Raw genomic sequence first — 18598 nt, 5'->3', positions numbered from 1 at the left:
CACCCCCTTCTCACGGCGCCTTGCTTGTTTCTTTCCGATGGAATAAGTCCGTTAGAGCCGGGGCATCTCGAGGGCGGAGCGGGGTGGTACAAAAAGATGGAAAGGAAAGGAAAGGGAAAGGAAGGGGTAGATCTATACCCTTCCCCTCCCGAGAGAGAGAGAGAGAGAGAAAGAGAGAGAAGGGAAGGGGGTAAAGCGTGCACACGCACCCCTCCCTAAACCGGTTTGGCATCGGCTCCGGCGTTGCGCGGTTCATTCTAGCACACCTGGCCAGAAATCGCGAACCCGCGCTGCAGGTCTAAACCAGCGATACAGAGAACAGGGAGGGAGGAGGGGGGCGCTCCCTCTCCCCCCCCCCCGCCGCGCCACCGACGACCGCTGACTTAAGGGGGGGAGGGAGGAGAGGGAACAGGCAGGAGGGAATTCCCTTTTTCTTGACAACCCCCCCCCCGTAAAGCGCGCAGCTCACGTCCTTCCCCACTCGGCCTATGGAAACTCGCATCCCTGACAGTAGAGGGGGTGGGGGGCCGTGCGGAGAGGGGCTGTTTCCTCCCCGCCGCCTTGAGCTCCGAAGTGCCGTCGGATCGAGGCCGCTAAAGATCATCCAAACACTTCTGGAGAGCCTGTGTGCCGCCGCCGCCTGGCGCCCTTGCCCGCCTCCTTCTGCCTTTCTTATCCCCGGGCCAAGGGCCCCGTCTCTTTCCCATCTCTGACCTCAGGTGCAGAAAGCTTCTACCGGAATCCACGTGGCCACAAAACTTTGGGGTGCTCTCGCCGAGACGGAGGGCGATTTTTGTGCAGAAGTCACGTGTGAATCGGCGCGCCCGGCCGGGCCCCGCGGCCCTGAGCCTCACGTCCGCACGGGGGCTGCAATGTTTTGCCCTTCCCTCCTTCCTTGTCTTGCCCGGACCCTCCTTTTCAACCTCCCCGCTGTGGTCGGAAGGGCTCGGGCGGCAGCAGACAAACACCCGCTCCCCCCCGGGGTCGCTCCGACAGCGGTCCCGGCCCGCACACTAAGCCGCAGCCGGCAAAGCCCTCCGGCCGGAGGAGGAGGACCAGCCCCACCAGGAACAGGCAAGTGGAAGCGAAAGAAACTCCGGAGCGAGCAGTGCCGGGCCCTCCACGGCCGGAAGAGCCCGGGAACGGGCGCCCCTCTTCTCTCCGGCAGACCCGCCAGCCGCGGGCGGGGCAGCGCTTGGGAAGCCAAAAGAGCCAGAACCGGCGGGACCCGGCGGCATACACCGTCCGCCCGCCCGCCCCCCCGAAGGCAGCCGCCCTCAAGGCTGCGCGCCTCGAAATCTAGCCTCTCAAGGAGCAGGCTGGCCGGAGGAGGTGGGAGGAGGTGGATTGCACTGCAGGGACCGGTCCTCCCCCGGCGGCGGGAGCGCGCACAGCCTTACGTTTACACACACACACACACACACCGACGTCCACACACTTGCACAAGCGCCTTTCCCCCATCCGCCCCCGATCCAGGTGAAGCCGCCTTTGCCCCGCGCCTCCACGCGGGGAGGAGGAGGTGGGGGGGCTCCCGCCTCGCTCGGTCTAGGTCTCCCTCCAGCAGCATTCCTGGAAGGAAGCATTTCCTGAGCGGAGAGTCAGCCTTGGCCGAGGGGAAATGGCGGCCAGGAGTTGTCTGCATGGAGAGTGAGAGGCCTAAAGCCAGCTTTCCCTTGCAGCGGGATGCCTGCTCAAGAATGGAACGATATTAGCTCCAGAGCCAGAGTGCCCTTAAGCATAGGCAGAGTGCCCCCTCCCTCAAGGGCAGCCTGAAGCTACAAGGCTGAACCTGGAAGAGGTGGACCTATTTAGGTTTCAATCTGGGGAGGGTGAGCTGGTCTGTCCAGATGTGCAACCGGTGGGAAGGATGCTAAAGGGGCATCCAACATCTGGAAGGCCACATGCAGCTGCCTCCGCCACCCAGCTTAGTCAAAACGACCCTCAACCAGACTTTGCAGATAACACAGAAGCTAATCCCTCTTCAGAGGGGAATAAATCTCAACAGGGCATTAGAAGAGCGGGATAAGAAAGTTCAACCTAGCCAGAGCTGTCCTCTTTATTCCATGTGGCATGGAATTCCATAGAGACGCAGGCAAAAGTTCCCCACCTTCCTTTTGACAGTCCCCAAATCAACTGCAAGGAGGTCAGAAGATGAGGCCAAGTCATACTGAAACTGAGCAGGTCACAGAAGCAGAGACAGGAGATTTGTTCTTTGCTGCCCAAGGGAGAAAGATTAAATGTGACGAGCCTTCTTCGAAGGAGCCTGGATTTCATGGGGACATGTGGACAACAGACCCAGTTTCTGGAAGGCTTCTCGCTTTCCATGTCTCCCAACATAGATCAGTAAGCATCAGTTGGGCATTCTCTTATTTCTTTTATTTATATTTATATTTCAAACTTCGTCACGGCCCATCTCCCTCAAAAGATGCTGGGCATCCTGGACCAAAGAGCAGGCTAGGTGGCCTCTAAGCCCCTTGCAGTTTTTCTGTCCAGGAGACCAAAAGATCTTCTTCCCTCTTGCAAGGGCCTTTGGTTTTGGACTCTGGAATGCGTGGTGGAATGAAGAAAGCATCACAAAGCAACCTTCCCAGCCTCATCAATTTCTAGCAGGCCATCTTGTCCATGCACCCGCCCGGATCATTTCTGTTTGCAATCCCTGATGCACCCGTTAGGAAGCAGGCAGCATTGATTTGTAAAGGGCATTTACAAATCGAGCAGGATCCCCCTTCCCACCCACTGAGCGTAGAATCCTGCTTTTTAACTCCAAACCTGGGAGGATAACTTTTTACCGACTGAGAATATGCCATTCAAGTGCAGCATCACATTTTTTCTTTATGATGAAGGGAAAGGGGGAAAATGTCCAAGAAAAGTCCCAGTGCAACCAGCATCACCCCCAGTTTTATTGGTGTACAGACATTCCTGAATAGGAACCTTTTCCCCATCCAAAACGAAGGTTTTTAAAAATTATTCACTTTCAGTGCTAAGATGTGGCTTGGCTCCGTTTCTATACTTTGTGGGAAGGCTGGTTGGTGTTACCTGCTAATGGAGCAAAGACACCATGGTCCTGGTCATGCGCCCGCTCTCAATCTGGGCCTAGCGTTCCCCCTTTCTAAACAAAACCACCACCGCCCCATATCAAAGCAGGTTGTGGAGCTCAGCCTAAGTTCTGATCGGTCCCACCATGGAAACTGCCCCAAATTGTGGCCTCGTGGAAGTTCCTCCTGATTATTTGGGGAAGGAAGTGCAGCTGGTACAGTGGGGAAAAATACCCTTCTTAGAGACTGGCAAATTCACCAGCAGGTCTGGGCAAACGACTAACGCCGATGATGTAAGAAAGGTGCCATCAAAGGTTCTACTTCCAGTTCAATATGATCTGGAGCAAGATCTTCCAGGCCACATTGGCATAAACGGAGAAATTGGCAGACAGTGCCAACGGATCCCACCCCACCTCATCCCGAGCCGGAGACAAGGAATTATCCCAGAAGTAGATAAAAGTACAATTGTTTAAATGACCTTGGCAGTGGCTGTTATCAATCACTTACTTGGAAAGCCGCCCTCGGTCTTGCTCTCCCCGTGCGCCTCCACCAGGTTCTCCTTAGAGACTCCAAAAGTGAAAATGGCCAAGGGCCAAATCCTTGGACTCTGGTCTTAATCCGGGTGGAACCACATGGAGCCCACTTTGCGACCGTGGGTCTCACTCCCAGGTGGAACTGTGGGCGCGCTCGTCCTGGAAACCACAGCCTTTGCCGGACACTCAGACAGTCCCCGCCTTCAAATGGTGGCCACGATGGGCTTGAAATGCTTGCCTCATTGGCTTTCTCCGTGGCCACGTGACAGCGTTAGTGGAAAAAAAAAAGAAAAAGAAGAGAAGGAACGAAATTAAGATACAAAACACTGTTCCTAAAACACATCAGAATGTGGCAGCTGAGAAGATAAAGGAGGACCTTTGCCATAGATAAAGCAAAGGAGAAGGAAACTTGTTAAAAGATGGTTTAGGGAGGGGCCCTGCGTGGACAGAGAACAAGCTCATTAAAAAATATGAGGGAAGGAGGGAGGGTGACTGGAATGGATTTATTGCTGTGGCCCTGTTGGCCTGAACAATTTTTTTCCTGTGCTCCCCAGTCCACAGTTGGAAGACGAAGGCTGGTCCCATCGTGGTTCAACCACAACAGCAGGCCGTGGAGGTGCCAGACTTCCATTTCGGCTGTTGTGAGCTGCCTTGTTTTGCTTCAGACCTGCCTCATTTTCAATAGGTGTCAGTTGAACAGCACTCTGCTTTCGTTTGCAAAGGCAGTCGAGATGTGTAGAAGGAAGAAAAAATGCGTTCCAACCATCTTTGTATACAAATGTATCCAAGCCGTATCTGTGTTGGAGGTACGTATGAGCTGGTATGTCCTCGCTTGCCAAGCCCTGCCCTTTGCCAAAGGCCTGTGGGGCTTGCAGATTCAAATAATAATTTTAAAAAATGTGCAAAGAATGGCTTGCCCGTAGCGAACACCCTCGAAAAATCTGCCCCCGGATGGAGACGTGGCCAGAAGGTCCACCAGAATGCAGCCAGACTTTTCTAGAGTTTTCGGGAGGTCCAAGTGGTAGGGAAATGGTACTTGTGATTGGGACAATGGGAAACTGAGCGAAGTCAAGGCTTGCTGGTCTTCTTGTACCTAACTGGATCTGGAGAAGGTGCTATTAGCCTAGGAAGACCAGGTATGATGGTGGGGATCTTCCAGAAGGTCATGGAGAACCCACCATCTCCAAAGGAACGTTAGGTGTGACTTCATGATGTCAGAAAATTCAGGAATTTCTGCCTGAGCTGAATATAGGCTAATACAGAGTGAGTTCTGTCTCTTCCCCAAACCATCAGAGAGCTTAGGGGAATCTCAAAGGTCACTCAATGTAACCTCCGGCCAATGCAAGAGACTATGGTTCCCAACCAACAGCCACGATCCCCTTCTGCGACGGTTGGTTACACCACCACAGTGTTTTAATAATCAGAAAGCTGTTTCACAGACATTCTTTTCCTTGTATCTTGATTTGTCTGGTCCCATTCCTGTTTCCTATAATGACATTAACCCCCCCACCACAAAGTTTCTCTGTGGATGAAAAAGAAAGCAATCTAGTTTGGAATGAAGTCTCAGGCCCGCCATATTTCTTTTTCAGCTGGTGAAAAGGCTACGCTTCCACCTCTTTTCTAGGCTGAACCCTCCCATCACCTCCCATTCTTCCTCAACATCTTCACGAAGACGTCTGGCTTGTCAGTGTCCTTAGACAACAATGCTCAAAAATGGGTAGTAAGGAGACAAGAGACCAGCCTTCATTTACCGAGCCTAAAGCATCACTTCACGGCTGCTTCTTGGAGAAGCGTCTTGTGATATTGCTGATGGATTGATTATCATCCATTTTGGGGCGGGGAGAGGGTTGGGGGACAACGCAAAAATATTAAAATGACGGGAAATCCCTTCAGAACCAAAAAAATGCCATTGTGCAAACAAGCAGCTTAAGAATGGCGGTGGAAGTTTCAGCAGCGACCAAGCAGCATCAAAACAACACGGGGGGGGGGTGTATTTTGGAGGGGAGCAGAGGTTGGGTTCCTCAAAGGGAGGCCCTGTGATGACAGGAGGAAAAATTGGCTTCCCAAAGATTTAAGAACAGAGGGATCGGCATCGTTGCAATCTGTGCCCCACTCAGTTGCAAAATACCCTTGCAAAACATCCACAAGGCATATTTCTGAGCGATTGGTCTGCAGGTGCTGCTGGGGCAGCAGTGTCCGATTTCTGTTCAGGAGGAACAAGAAAGGGGGTTCCGGTTTCTGTATTTTATTTTTTAAATTTTAGGGTGTCTTCTCTAGGAAGTGACCTCTTTTCTGCACCGGCTCCCCACTCACTTGAGTTGCCTTGCTCGCTTGTACTGGGCCAGTCCGGAAGGTGGGATGGTTGCAGATCCTAAATCTTGCAGCCCTGCTCCCTCTCATTGGCCTGGCTGCTGAGCAGGATGCCTGCGCCTGTCCAATCGGCTTCTGAGAAAGGGAAGTCAGGGACCATCTGCAAATAGGTCCCTAGGGATGCTTCCATTTGGGGGGGTGGGGTGGAACCCACAGTGAGAGCTTTGTGGCCTTTGTACAACTGTACAAGATGGGTAGATCCAGGGGGCTTGAAATGCGGCAAAGGGGAGGGGGGCAGGAGACGATGACTCCAAGAAGCTTTGCAAAAGGAGGGACCTTCTTCTGCAAAAGGGGACCTCAAATGCCAAAAGGGCAGAAGAGAGTGCCACCTGCGCTGGGCTCCAGCTTCCTATCATGCACAGCTGGTTGGGGAAGACAGGAGATGGGGAAGCGGGGTCTTCAGAAGGTAGGGGACACCGATGAACAGATGAGCTCAAGGAGAGGCAGAGGGCCAGGCAAAGGTCGGAGGTGGTCAGCAAACTGAGGATTCAATTTTTTCTCCAAGGCATTCTAAGCAATGCCAGCTTCAAGACAATATGGATGGATGGTGGGGCAGAGGGCTTTCCCCATAGAGCCCTCCCCACCAGCAGAGGAAGATGCACTTGTTGCTAAGCAACCAGCACCTAGCCAGGAGGTTCAGGTGCCACCTGCATAAAGTGCTTCTCCCCCCCTCTCCTGCCCCCAGCTGCCCTCAGACCTTCTTTCAGACCCACCATGCGTGGTGCCCTGCCTCGGTTGCCCTCTCCACCCCCTCAAAAGACATTGCCAAACTCTGCTGCTGCAGAGTTTCCTTTGGGAACTTTGGGCCAGCAAGTGCAGATGTGGGCCCTCAATCTGGACCTGCGGGGATTGGATCTTGCATCACCCAGCGGGGGCGGATGCCCCGGGCCTCTGAGGGCCTGCAGAGTGCCGTGGGCCGGGCTGCCTGCATCCCAACCCGGCCCCCACCCCCTCCTAGGCCTCTTCCCTGTGTCCCAGCTGAAAGCAGCAGCAGCAGCAGAGCAAGCGAGAAGAGAGCCGGTTTCCGGCTGCATCTGAGGCAATTATCAGCAAAATGCCAGATGTTCCGAGCCGGTGCCAATGTCATGAGAAATAAATCTCAGGAAGGTTCAAGGCCTCGGCTGGGTGGGCAGGGCAGCTTCAGCTGCTCGGCCAAGAGCGCAAGAGCAGAAATGGCTCCTGAGTAGAGTGGCGACTTCCTCGGGCAGGCCCAGAACGGCCGGCTATTTTGGACAACGGCGGGCTTCGGGGCTGGGGGGGCAGGCACATCCTTGCCAACCTTGGGCATTCTGCCCTGTTCCCAAGTTCTTGCCTGGTCATTCAAATGCTGAAAAAGGTCCAGAGGTTCAAGGCCGGTGGGGGCCTTGCCTGGAAGCCCCCTTTCCTGTCACGGAAGGGGCAAAAGGGTGCCATGCTGCTCCTGTGCTCGGGAGGATGCTGCTGGCAACTAGCCTTGTGGCCCTTCCTAGCTGGTTCTAAAGTTTTGCAGGCTAGATTTGCACCTCTTTGGGGGCTCCACGGCCCGGACCACCGAGGAGGAGACATCTTCAGGTGCTGTTCATATTTGGATAAGGCTAGATGCGTCCCTCCAGCCCCTGGGCTGGCTAGTTCAGCCTCACCTTGGCTCTTAGGTAGACCCCAAGAAGAGGGGAGAAGGTCTGGAGGTCCTTTATATTGCTCTTTGGGGTGGGGTGGGGACAGTGGAAGGAAGACCCACAGGGTCTACAAATTACCAGGAAAGTCAGCCAAAATGGCTGAGAGGTTCTCTTTGAAAGCCAAGAGATGCAAGCTGGGTCTGGGGGGCACCAGTTCTGTGGAGGAACTTCAACTAAATATCTGGAAGGCTTTCTTTCTAACACAGGCCGTGGTCTTACCCTACAGTGCCCACATCCTTCCTTTGGGCCAACACTGCCTTCCCTAAGTGGCACCACCATCTCTTTTGGGGACAGACCTTTCCCAGCCCTTCCTGGAAGACCGAGGGATCAGTGCTGCAGCCTTCCCCATGCTGTGCACAGACTCTACCTCTGAGCTGCATCCCCTTTTCTTTTTCCTTTTAACTTATCAGTGGGAGGGGGAGAAGGACCCTCTGCCAAGTTCCACAGGCCTTGCTAGCAAGCTGTCCACCATGGATCTGAAACAGGAGGCCAGGAACAGACTTGCTTAGGGGGCCAGGCAGGATGTGCTCCGTGCAGCCTTGATATTTCATGGAGACCAAGAGGGAGATAGATAAGGCCAATATCTTCATCCTCTCCTGGTTATCTGCAACAGGGTTCGGCCTCTTGCCTCCGCCACGTTCCTGGAACGTGCCTGGAACAGGTGTGGCCCACCCCCCAGGATGCAAGGGCCTCCCCTCTCCCCATTGCTTGCCAAGGGCCGAGTCCCTGACTCCGGTGATAATGCCTGGGCTGCGCAAGTACGAGCATGCCAGATGCCCCAGCCTTGGGCTTCGCACATGCTCTGCTGGGCTGCGGTCAGCGGTCTCTCCAAGGGAGCAAACCCCTGCCGGCAGGAACAGCCCAGCCCATCGCGGCTTGCTTCCCCTTGGCAACTGCCAGCAGCATAAAGCCAGCTGGAGGTCAAAGCGACAGGCTCACGTTGCCTCTGGAGATGCTGCATGCCAAGGTTTGAGGCAACAGCTTGGCCCTCTCCCTCACTGGACCGAATGCGAACATTGATGCTTACGATGCAGTAAAGCCTTTGACCATGGTCCTACCTCAACGTGGCTCCTGGCCAGATCCTAGGTACCCCACCGACTAAATTCAGAAGCCTTCTGCAAACAGTGAATTGGGACCCCTGGTGGTAATGCAGGATTATTCCAGCCTGCTCTGCAGACGGGATGGGGACCATGTGTGTGTGCGGGGGGGGGGGGGAAGGCTGGTCCTTGCCACTGTCTGATTTTGCCCCCCGCATAAACATCATGTGGCCCCCAAGAGATGCTCCAGGTGACCAGCTGCCTGCAAGGTTGTCTATTCACCCTAAGTTGCTAGCTAAGCGTGCCGGCCCCCAGTCCTGCTTCTGCTTGCAGGAGGCGGAGAATGCCCAAGCGGGGAAGGGATTCAAAAGCAAACCTGTCAGGGAAGGGTAATCTCCCCTTCTGTGTGCAGGAGTCTCGTCTTGAATTCTCCACCTCCCCCCGAAGAGTTTGGCTCCAACATTCCTCTCTATAGCTGGCTGGCTGCATCTGCTCACAGTCCCCAACCTGGAGAGCTGTTCCTCACCACATCTGTGGGACATGGGTGTAACACCCGGGCATACCAGCAGGCTTAGAATAAATCTTACAGATGGGGAGCCCTGACATAGGGCCCGGGCAGCCAACGGAGACCCCCGCCAGCTGGGCCGCCTCCCCTGCTCTGAAGGTCGGTGACAAAACGGTCTGACAAGCGGAGTCCTTGAGCCCCATAATGGATGTTCCAGGCAATGCTGACATTTGCGATCCAGCAAAAGATCAGGTTAATCAGAATGACGCTGGTGACGGTGATGTTTGCCCTCCGGCTCGCGACTGCAGGCCAGGTGGCCTTCGGCTGTGAATGATGGTGCCAGCCATTTCCCCCAGCGCACCCTGCTGCCCGAAAAGATGAGGGAAAGGTCTACCCGGCAGCGGAGGTAGAGATTAGGCCGAGCCGAAAATGCGCCCTGCTGCTAGGCCGCCTCGAAAGCAGGATTAAAGGCCAGTCTGCTGGGAATGCTTCAGGGCTCCCTTCCTTATTAGTGGACTTCAGGGCATCCTTCTACCATGGATGTTTCACTGTATTATTGTCTTGTTGCGCCCCTGCAAGAGTCTGGGAATGTGGTGGAGGCCGACCAAATGAGCAAAGACGTAAGCGTTGCATTGGGATGCATGCGTTGCAAACTGGCAGACAGACAGGTGGGTCGAGTTCACAGGACAGGCCAAATGAGTAACTTAAACCCTTCTTTCCTTACATCTCCATCCAGGAAGGCATGCCTCCTGGTGACTCCCAGGATCATCTGGATGGCCTTCTTGCCAGGGATGCGGAAGGGGGCGCCACTGCCTTCTTTCCGGATGTTTTTCCAACTTTCCTGTCTGGGCAGAAAACAGGGATTTTCTAGTCTTAGTGTTTCTATTATCCAAGGCCAACTAGCGGTGGTCACCTGCTGAGACTTAAACCTGGATGTAACAAAACACAACTGACGCTCCTCTAACGTGCTCAGCTGCAGTGCATGCAGATCGTTCAGGAGTTGCCCACTTTGCGGCTGTGAAGACACACAACCAATTGCCACAAGGGCTTGGCGGAGAGAACCCAACTGGGGTGTTGGGCTTCCCTCCCATGTTTTTTCCGACGGAGAATCTGACTGAACCGAGGTGGACTGTGTCTATTCAGATGTTGCCAAGTTGCTCATCTCTGACCCAGGGGCTGCCTGGTGTTGTGGTTCAGCAACACTGGGAGGGTGTAATTCTGCCCTGGGTGTGTGTGTGTGTGTGTGTGTGTGTGTGTGTGTGTGTGTGTGTGACAGAAAGGGATGTGGGAAAAATAGGAGCTATACTGAAGTTTCATTGGAGTTCAAGTTGGGGACTAAAACGAAGGGATCCGAAGATTTCAGAGTTAAGTGGGAAGAAGAGAACACGTCGCAAGGCCTTTGAATGCAGAGCAGCATCCAAGTCTTCACGTAGGGAGCCCTAGTCAGCCTGGCCATGGGAAAAGGGCACCAGAAGATGCCATTCTGCCCCATCTGAAAAAGGGCTGGAACAGTGCTGTGTCTGTCAAGAACGTTAGGCAGACACAGCCTGCGGAGCAGAACGCGCCCCGAGACTTGAGCTAAATGGAAAGCAGTGCTCATCTTCTGCTGTTACACAAAATCGCCCAAAGTTTTCCCAACTTACTGGCCTCTGGACCCCTTGAAGTACAGCTCCTGCGGTCTCCAGTAAGCGAAACTCAAACCCTTCAGAGGGAGCAGGGAACACGAGCTTCCCTCCACACACATGCCCCCCAAGCCAACCCCAGAGCATCCAGACCGCCCTCGCTTGTTCAGCATCTCAACCCAGGTGACCCAAAGCCACGGGCACTCTCGGCCTGTGGACACGCCTCAACACCCTCTGCTCCCCTCCTGGGGCGGAAAGGTGGTGGTGCTCTACTGGGCGGGAAAGGCACCAGCTTCATCTCCCTCTGGGAACAGCCAGCCTCTCGAAAACCACTGGAAGGGAATGAGGAGGAGGAGGAGGAGGAGGACTGGCATCTCCATGGAAATAGCTTTAACGGGGGACTTTGTCGTCAGGGGAACCGTCAGAGCTCTCACACCATGGAATGTCAGCTCCGCAGGGAAGTCAAGAGCCAGTCCTCAAACCAGAAAGTCACGCTGGGTGTGGGAAGGCTTGCAAGGCAAGATCCACTTCCGTCCGGGTTCCTCTGCTGCCTGGGTTTGGCTTCTCTCAGAGACCCTAAACCCACCACAGGGAATCTAGCCAGGCCAATCCAGCTGCTTTCCTGGCCCTGCGGCCGGACTGGCCGCAGCAGAAACAACTTGAGGCCCGTCTCCTTTTGGAAAGGATCCCCGGCAAGATGCCCTTCGCCTCCTTCAGCGTCGCAGTGCAGGGCAGCAACGGCACAGAATCCTTGGAAGGAAGCTCTTCCAAGAGACCAGGTTAGCCGGGCGAAGGCCAGCCTGGCTCGGGGCTGACAAAAAGACAGGCTGGGGAGCAGGAAGGGCCGACTGGTGCAACACCTGGGCTAGAAAGCCGATTGGGAAGAAGAAAACCCAGAGGGGCGTTTGATCGCGCAGCCCGTTCCAAAGATAGTCTGGCGTTTAGGAGAGCACAGAGACGGAGGTGGCGGCGGAAGCCACAGAGGGTGGCAAGCATCTGCTCACTTGGGTGTGGCCGCAGCCACCTCTACTCGGCATGCCCACGCCCAGATACACAGGCTCCCATCCTGGTGGCTGCGCAGCTCACACCAGGCAGAGCCAGCCCTGTGGTGCCCCTTTTATCTGACACGGAGCGATCTTTAATTGGTTCCTCGCTTCCCTTCATGGTGCACCAGTCAAGGCTGCCTTTCATGTGAGTTCATTTGCCTGTTGGGTCTTTCCTTAGTCTTAAAGATTGTTCCTCGCTGCACAGCAGCTATTCAGCCGAGAGAGACGCATCCTTCAGCGGCTAAGAGGACATCTGATGCCTTCGCCCCGCCAAGGCTCGGGCTAAGCCCTGCGGCTGGAAGACGAGGAATCTGGGCGTGACCCAGCCCGGGGACCCTTCCTCTCCCTCCCCAGCAGTGATGAGACACCGATCCAGAGGGGAGAAATCCTAGGCCCTGACACACACCTGGAAGTCTATGCCCATGGCGGTCCGCTGCCCAAACCCTCACCCCCTCCCGAAGCACAAGGCCGGGCGCACGCAATGCCAAAACCAAATCCACCCCATGAGACAACACGCCAAGCCACCCTCCACGAGGAACACAGGGGGGCCGAGAGCCGAGCGGTGCAGAACTGTTCACATTTATTAGTTGCAAATATCTAACACTCACTAAACATGCGCTTAACACTTATTGGTCACATTTCCAAAGGTAGTCAAGTCAAGTCAAAGTGGAGCTGGGGAACCAAGCCGCCACATGGCAGGGCACCTGGTTCCCGCTGTGGGGCCCAGCTGCTTCCAGTCATTCGGGGCACCGCCAGGCTCCGGTGGGCAGAGGGAAGGCGCCGGCGGAGGCACCATCGCTCCTTTGAAGAGAACGCCCGGTGCCCGTCCCTGCCCGGTCGAACTCCAGCTCCAAGCAGGCGAAAAACGTAACAGCTAAACACTCGCTAGTTGTGATGCTGTGGTGACATCCTGCTGCCCTGATTTGATACAAGGGATGATGGGGAACATGCCTCGGGGATCGGCTGATTCGAGGGGCTGCCATCTCTCCTACCTTGCGGGGGGGGGGGGGTGTCCCAGAAAGACCTGGGACCACAAGGAGGCCCAGGGAGAAACAGAAACGGGGGCGGGCAGAAAGCAGCTGCTTTGTGGCACAAAACTATGCAGGTGTCGGGAGACTGGGGATGCGGAGTCCAGGGCACTCCGGTTCCAGCTTCACAGCCTTGGCACATAATGACCCTGCCCACGCAGAGCCACTGTCAGCTGTCAGACTGCGGCTTCTCCCTGAGCTACAGCAGAGTGCTTGGGGTGCGCATGCCCTTGCCACGAGCTCAGGGGGCATGTGAGTGGCAACCCCCAGCACATCTGACCCCAGGGCTACCTGCAAAGATCACCCTAAAGTGGGGAGAAAGCGGGGGGGGGAGAGAGAACAAACCCTCCCTCTGCTGCTTTTGATTACTTTATCTGCAGCAAAATCTTAGACAATTATCCCATTTTGCACTCATTTGAAGGCTGGGAGGGAAGCCTTTCCTGGTAAGTATAGTATTTTAAGGGAAAAGGTGCATGTCTGAATTATAATCACCTTGTGCTGGGAGAGCACAATCAAGGGGGGTGGGAAGGTGGAAGGAAGACTCATCTTTGGGGATGAATGTGGATTTATCCTGGGGACAACTTTCTGCCCCCTGCCATGTTTTGGACTACAATCTCCATCCCAGCCAGAATGGACAGCTGTTACAAGGCTTGCCAGCCAAAATGTGCACCCTCTTTTTACAAGCAAGCAGCTCTGGTGAAGTCTGGGGGCATCACGTCCCCATGAAGCCCTTGGTACCCCCGGCAACACCTTGCCAGGCCAAGACATGGCAAAAAAGTCCTGAGCGTTGACAGAAAAGTGGGAGAGATGGATGCAGCCCTCTGTGAAAGGTTCTTCCGGTTGGCAAATGTTTAAAGGGGGGGGGGGGAAATAGCCGTTTCCCCCCATCTAATCCCTTTTGAGATGCTCAGCAGGATGTCACACGAGAGGTAGTTTTGTTAGGGAAATCGAGTCAATAATGTTAACAACTAGAACAAGACATTTTTCATACATAGGAAAGGAGGAAAGAAAAAAATAATAAAGCGTCCTATCCCGAAGGCGGCTCAGTTGAGGTTCACAGGTGCCCACGGGGGCGGCTCGAGGTGAGGCCATCTAAAACCATGGCCAAGAGGCAGGGAAGAGGCCCCCGGGGGTGGCAGCAGCAGCGTGCGCTCTGGGTTCCGTTTAAATACACATCCCTGAGTTTCGGTGGGCTCAGCCGTGTCGCCCACCTGGAGAACCCAAAGGCCCTGTGCCAATTGCCACCGGCACGCCAAAGGGAGCCACACCTTGGACAAGCATCTTGTCATCTACCAGGCCACAAAAATAAAGAAAGCCCATCTGCTTCGTAGTCCATTAGCCCCCTCTTCTCCAGCCCCTCCCCTCCCACTCCTGCCTCCCCAGGGCAGGGCCTGATTGAGCCAGGGACCCCCACCTCGGTCTCTGCAGACTTGGGGCACCGTGGAGCTGATGGGCTCGGAGGCAGGGGGGCGGCTAAAGAGAGGGAGGGACAGGCAGGGCGGACAGCTTTCTGCCCTCCTGCCTTTTTTTGGGGGGGTGGTTTTCCTCCTTTTAAAAATAAAATAAAAAGGTTAAAAAAGGGGGGGAGGGTTCAAGTTTAAAAATCAGTGACAATGAGAACAACAACAAAAAAATAGAAAGAGGTTGGTTTGAAGGACTGGAAAGGGAATGTCAAGCCTGGATCCTGGGAATTCGAGGATATACTGTACATCCATGGAATTTTCTTGGCAACAAGACAGAAGTGGCTTGCATGACTGAAGGGCAAAATAAAAGTTTAAAGGGGGGGGGGTTCCCTGCTTCCGAAATAGAGCGGAGGGGCAGGCAGAGAGGTCTACGGAGGACGTGCCGATCCAAAGCCGCTGCATTTCTCAACTGCAGCCGCTTGAAGAGGCGTGGGCTTCAACTCCCAGAATCCCCACAGCAAGTGTGCCCCCCCCAAGCCAAAAAAGCCCCAATTACCGTGGGCTGGTTCTCCCCTGTCCCACAGCAGAATTACACCCAGCCCCTTTGCCAGAACGCCTGCTCCGAGAGCGCAGTGGCGTGGAGGGAGAACCCCAACCTTTCACAGGGCGTCCTTCAAACCAAATCCACAAGTCCATCTACAGGGGAACCGACCTAGCGTCGTGCTACGCCTCTAACTACGTTCCTACTTCTCTTCAGCTAATACCTGAGTCCGCAACACCTTACATTCACTTTACCCTGTTTTGCATCCCTCCTGAGCCGCGTCGCGGGCTGGGCTGAAGGCGGCGTTACTGGCAAGGCCAGCCGTTACTTCCCGGCTTCTGGCCCGTCTTTCCCATTCCCAGGCAGAACAGAGAAGGGGCGAAAAGCAGGGATGCTGACGGTCAATTTGGGCAGCCCCCTCCCCAGCAGCTCAAAACAGTGGATCCGGGGACCCTTCGCTGGGGGTGTTCAGGTGGAGACCAGAAAGCCACTCCCGGCCACGCGGGGGTTCAAATGCCCGAATCCGAGGGTGGCCTCGGTGGGCCCTTCCGACCCTTGCATTTTCAACAGCGGGGGGGGGGGGGGTTGCCACCCATCCCTGCAAACCACAAGCCAAAAGGTAACGCGCGGCCTCATTGCATGGACAGCTCTTTGCAAAAAGAAACCGTAACCCAAAACTCCAAAAAAAAAAAGGGGGGGGAACCACAATTGAACAAAGCAAGCTTAAGTTTCGCCACCCCGATGACGAAGTGACCGCAGGCAAGAGGAGGTGGAGGACACATTCGGATCACTCCGCTGCCCGCTGAGGTATCTTGCATCGAAGGAAGGAGGGAATTTTCCTGAGAAAAAATGCAGCTGGGATCTCAGACAGCCAAGGGGACCGCTGCGCCGGTTCAGGAGATCCACGAAGCCGCAGAAAGGCCCAGTCGATCCCAGCCACAGACTTTTACCCGTTCTGCCTTGCTGGCATCTGTCAGCAACCGTCAAGAGGGGAAGGTGAGCCGAGCCCAGCTGGAGGCATCACCCCAGGGACAGGTCCCCACCCCACCCAAATGCAAAAGGCCAAGGAGCCGGTAACCAGGTGGGGAGACGCAAGATCTTGCGGCGCAGAGACCAAGGGGTCTTTCCCCAGCTTAAAGGTGTTTTCTGGCCGCTGGTCGGCAAGCAGGCCTGTTCGCCGGGTTCCCTGGCTCGGTCTGAGCCAGCTGCTTGCCTAGAGATGAGCCAAGCCTTCGGGGGGTGGGCTGGGGTGGGGGTGACTTCAAATTGGTTGTGGAGGCCTTTAGGGGCCTGTGTGGATGTGCGTGGAGAAGAGATGGGGCAAATTAGCCAAGTTGACTGATCCGTGCTGTTCGGTGTGTGAGTACAAGTCACACAATTGACGGCTTGTCCTGGATTCGAGAGTTTAGGGCATCCTCAACCTCGGCCACTGTAAGAGGCGTGGACTTCAACTCCCAGAATTCCCCAGCCAGCCATGCTGGCTGGGGAATTCTGGGAGTTGAAGTCCACGCCTCTTACAGTGGCCGAGGTTGAGAAACACTGGGGAGGCACCAACTTTAGCAATGCCAGAGCTGAGTCCCTGGAATGCAAGGGCCAACCCACCCAATGCCCACCCAGCTTTTCTATAGGGCCCAATGTCCCAAATGCGGGGGGGGGCCCTCCTGCCACGTCCCCTGCAACCTCTGTGCGTGCAAGGAAACGGAGTGGTGAGCAATGGAACGGGGAGTGCCCGTGTGAGAAGAGGTGGTCTCTGGAGGCTTCACAGGTTTTGGATGGAGAGGAAGGAGGGGGACAGGTGTGCCCCCCTCGCCCCGTTGCTTGGCACTTCTCAAGGGGAGCTGGCCCTGGCTGGTGGGGGGGAGGGAACAGGCGATTGCCCCCTGGGATACTCCCCTGGGGTGCGAGCTACAAAAACAGCGGGCAGCACCTTCTCCTTGAGGTAGTCTAAGTCATCAGCCCCCCCCCGCCCCACCCCCACCCCCCCTTCCCTGGTACAAAAAGGTCTACCCCCTAAACACTGAGACACACATCTTCACATTCTGTAAACTGCAAGAGGACGCCGAAGCGGTGCTGGGGGCGGAAAGCCGTGCCCGGGGGTTGAAGATCATACATTCAACTCTGTCGTGAAATAAATATTAGAGAAAATGGGTAAAAACTAAAAAAGAAAAACAAAATGACAAACACCCGGACGGATGAACGACCCTCCCCACCACAAGGATTCTTGCTAGGACGGCAAGGCTACCCACTGCCCTGCCAGAGGCGGTGAGACGTTCCTGCCGCTGGACCGCGGGGCGGCTGCTCCTCTCTCTGCTGGGGAGGCCTCGGAGCTCCTGGCTGGCTTCACTCCTTGTTCGGGGAGGCTTTGCAGGAATGCAGGACGGCCTTAAACAGGAGGGGGAGCTGCTCCAGGGGAACGTTCACCATTTTTCCTGACAAGGCAAGACCCCCCGCGTGAGTCACTGCTCCCTGGCTTGGAACCCCATGCCCATCTCCTCCTGAGGTAACCAGGAAGATGGCGTGATGCTGGAGAGGGGAAGGGAAGCTGGAGGACTGGAGGGCAAGGGGCATCGGGCGGCCCTGCTTTGTTTAGGACCGGTGGCACTTTCGGTCTCCAGAAGCTCCGGATGAAAGCCAGCCGAGCCGAAGCCATCTTGTGAAGCTGGGTCTCCACAGCCTCATCCGGGGAGACGTGGGGGTTTGGAGGACCACCAGCCTCCAGAAGACAGCCCGGGGAGGATCTTGTGAGAGGCCCTGCCCTAGTCTCTTCGCGCTGGACAGGCCGCTCACCTGCAATGTATCGGATCTCCGGCAGACACATCATCAGGTCTGGAAACCGGTTTGGCTGATGTGGGTATTTGAACTCCATGAAGTCCTGGCAGACGTACCAGTACCGCTTGTTCAGCTGCTCCAGCTGGGAGGCGTTGGTCAGGCCCCGAATGTCTGGATGGAAGGTGGCACGTGAGCAGCAGCAGGCAGGGAGGAAGCTGTCCCCAGCCTGGGCTGCTCCCCGCCTAGTTGAGTACAGGCAGTCCTTGATTAACGACCATAGCTGAGCCCGGAATCTCGGTTGTTGAGCGAAGTGGTCACTGAGCGAGACGCCCGTGCGACTGCTTCGCTCAACGACTGCAATCCCAGCGGTTGCAGCCGTTAAGCCATCTCCCGGGTGGTTAAGTGGACAGAGCAGAAGGGCTGCCTGCGGAAGGATGTCAGGTCCCCTCCACGCACAGAGGGGAAGTCCTTTGTGGGGCTGCAGGAACGGAGCTGAAATCTTCAGGACTGGCGCGCTGCTCCTGCAGCCCCGCGAGGGTTTCCCCTCCCCTCCTCACCGGAAGACCGCGGCCACTGGCGCGCCTGGGCACGGGGAGAGCACGTCCTCCTGGCCGCTCACCTTGGTTGAGGAAATTAATGGCTTTCATGCAGGCGTACTCCTCGTTGCTCACTTTCAGCTGGCTGAACTTGCGGTACAGGTAGATGAGCCGTTCCATGACTTCCATTCCCTCCTCGCTAAACCTTGGGAAAAGGGGGAGAGGAGGTGTCACTCGCTCCTTCCGTGGCGGCCTCCCACTGTGCCAGGGGCCACTGTCTTGCAGTGGCCGAAGAACGACCCACCACGGCCCAGATCTGAGCCCCTCCCTGCTCCTTTTACCCGGAAGGAGTTCGGTCTAGCGTGAACTCTGCAAAAAAATAAAAAACAAAAAACCCCACTACCCTTGAGGCCAGGAGGGGGCTGACCGGCTCAAACAGAAGCGGTCCCAAGCTCAGGCTGTGGGCCCGTTTCTCCGCCCTCCTTCGCAGGAAGGGGAGGGTCCTTCCCCATCGCTCA

At 55.8% G+C, this 18598-nt stretch overlaps 1 protein-coding gene across 3 annotated transcripts in view; it reads right to left on the bottom strand.

Moving 5' to 3' along the window:
- Positions 1 to 18598, bottom strand: part of NR6A1 (nuclear receptor subfamily 6 group A member 1) — a 111933-nt gene that overhangs the window by 52345 nt on the left and 40990 nt on the right. For all 3 annotated transcript variants that reach the window (XM_063316187.1, XM_063316188.1, XM_063316189.1), the window contains 3 exons: positions 18164 to 18285; positions 17563 to 17715; positions 17080 to 17204 (listed from right to left, as the gene is read on the bottom strand). In XM_063316187.1, the coding sequence (XP_063172257.1) occupies positions 17116 to 17204; positions 17563 to 17715; positions 18164 to 18285 (364 nt within the window). In that variant the 3' untranslated portion in view covers positions 17080 to 17115. The remainder of the gene's footprint in view (positions 1 to 17079; positions 17205 to 17562; positions 17716 to 18163; positions 18286 to 18598) is intronic.

This window comes from Candoia aspera, chromosome 16 (assembly GCF_035149785.1).
Source record: "Candoia aspera isolate rCanAsp1 chromosome 16, rCanAsp1.hap2, whole genome shotgun sequence".
NCBI lineage: Eukaryota > Metazoa > Chordata > Lepidosauria > Squamata > Boidae > Candoia > Candoia aspera.
Note: the sequence above shows the minus strand (reverse complement) of the source record. Positions and strands in the feature narration are given on the sequence as shown.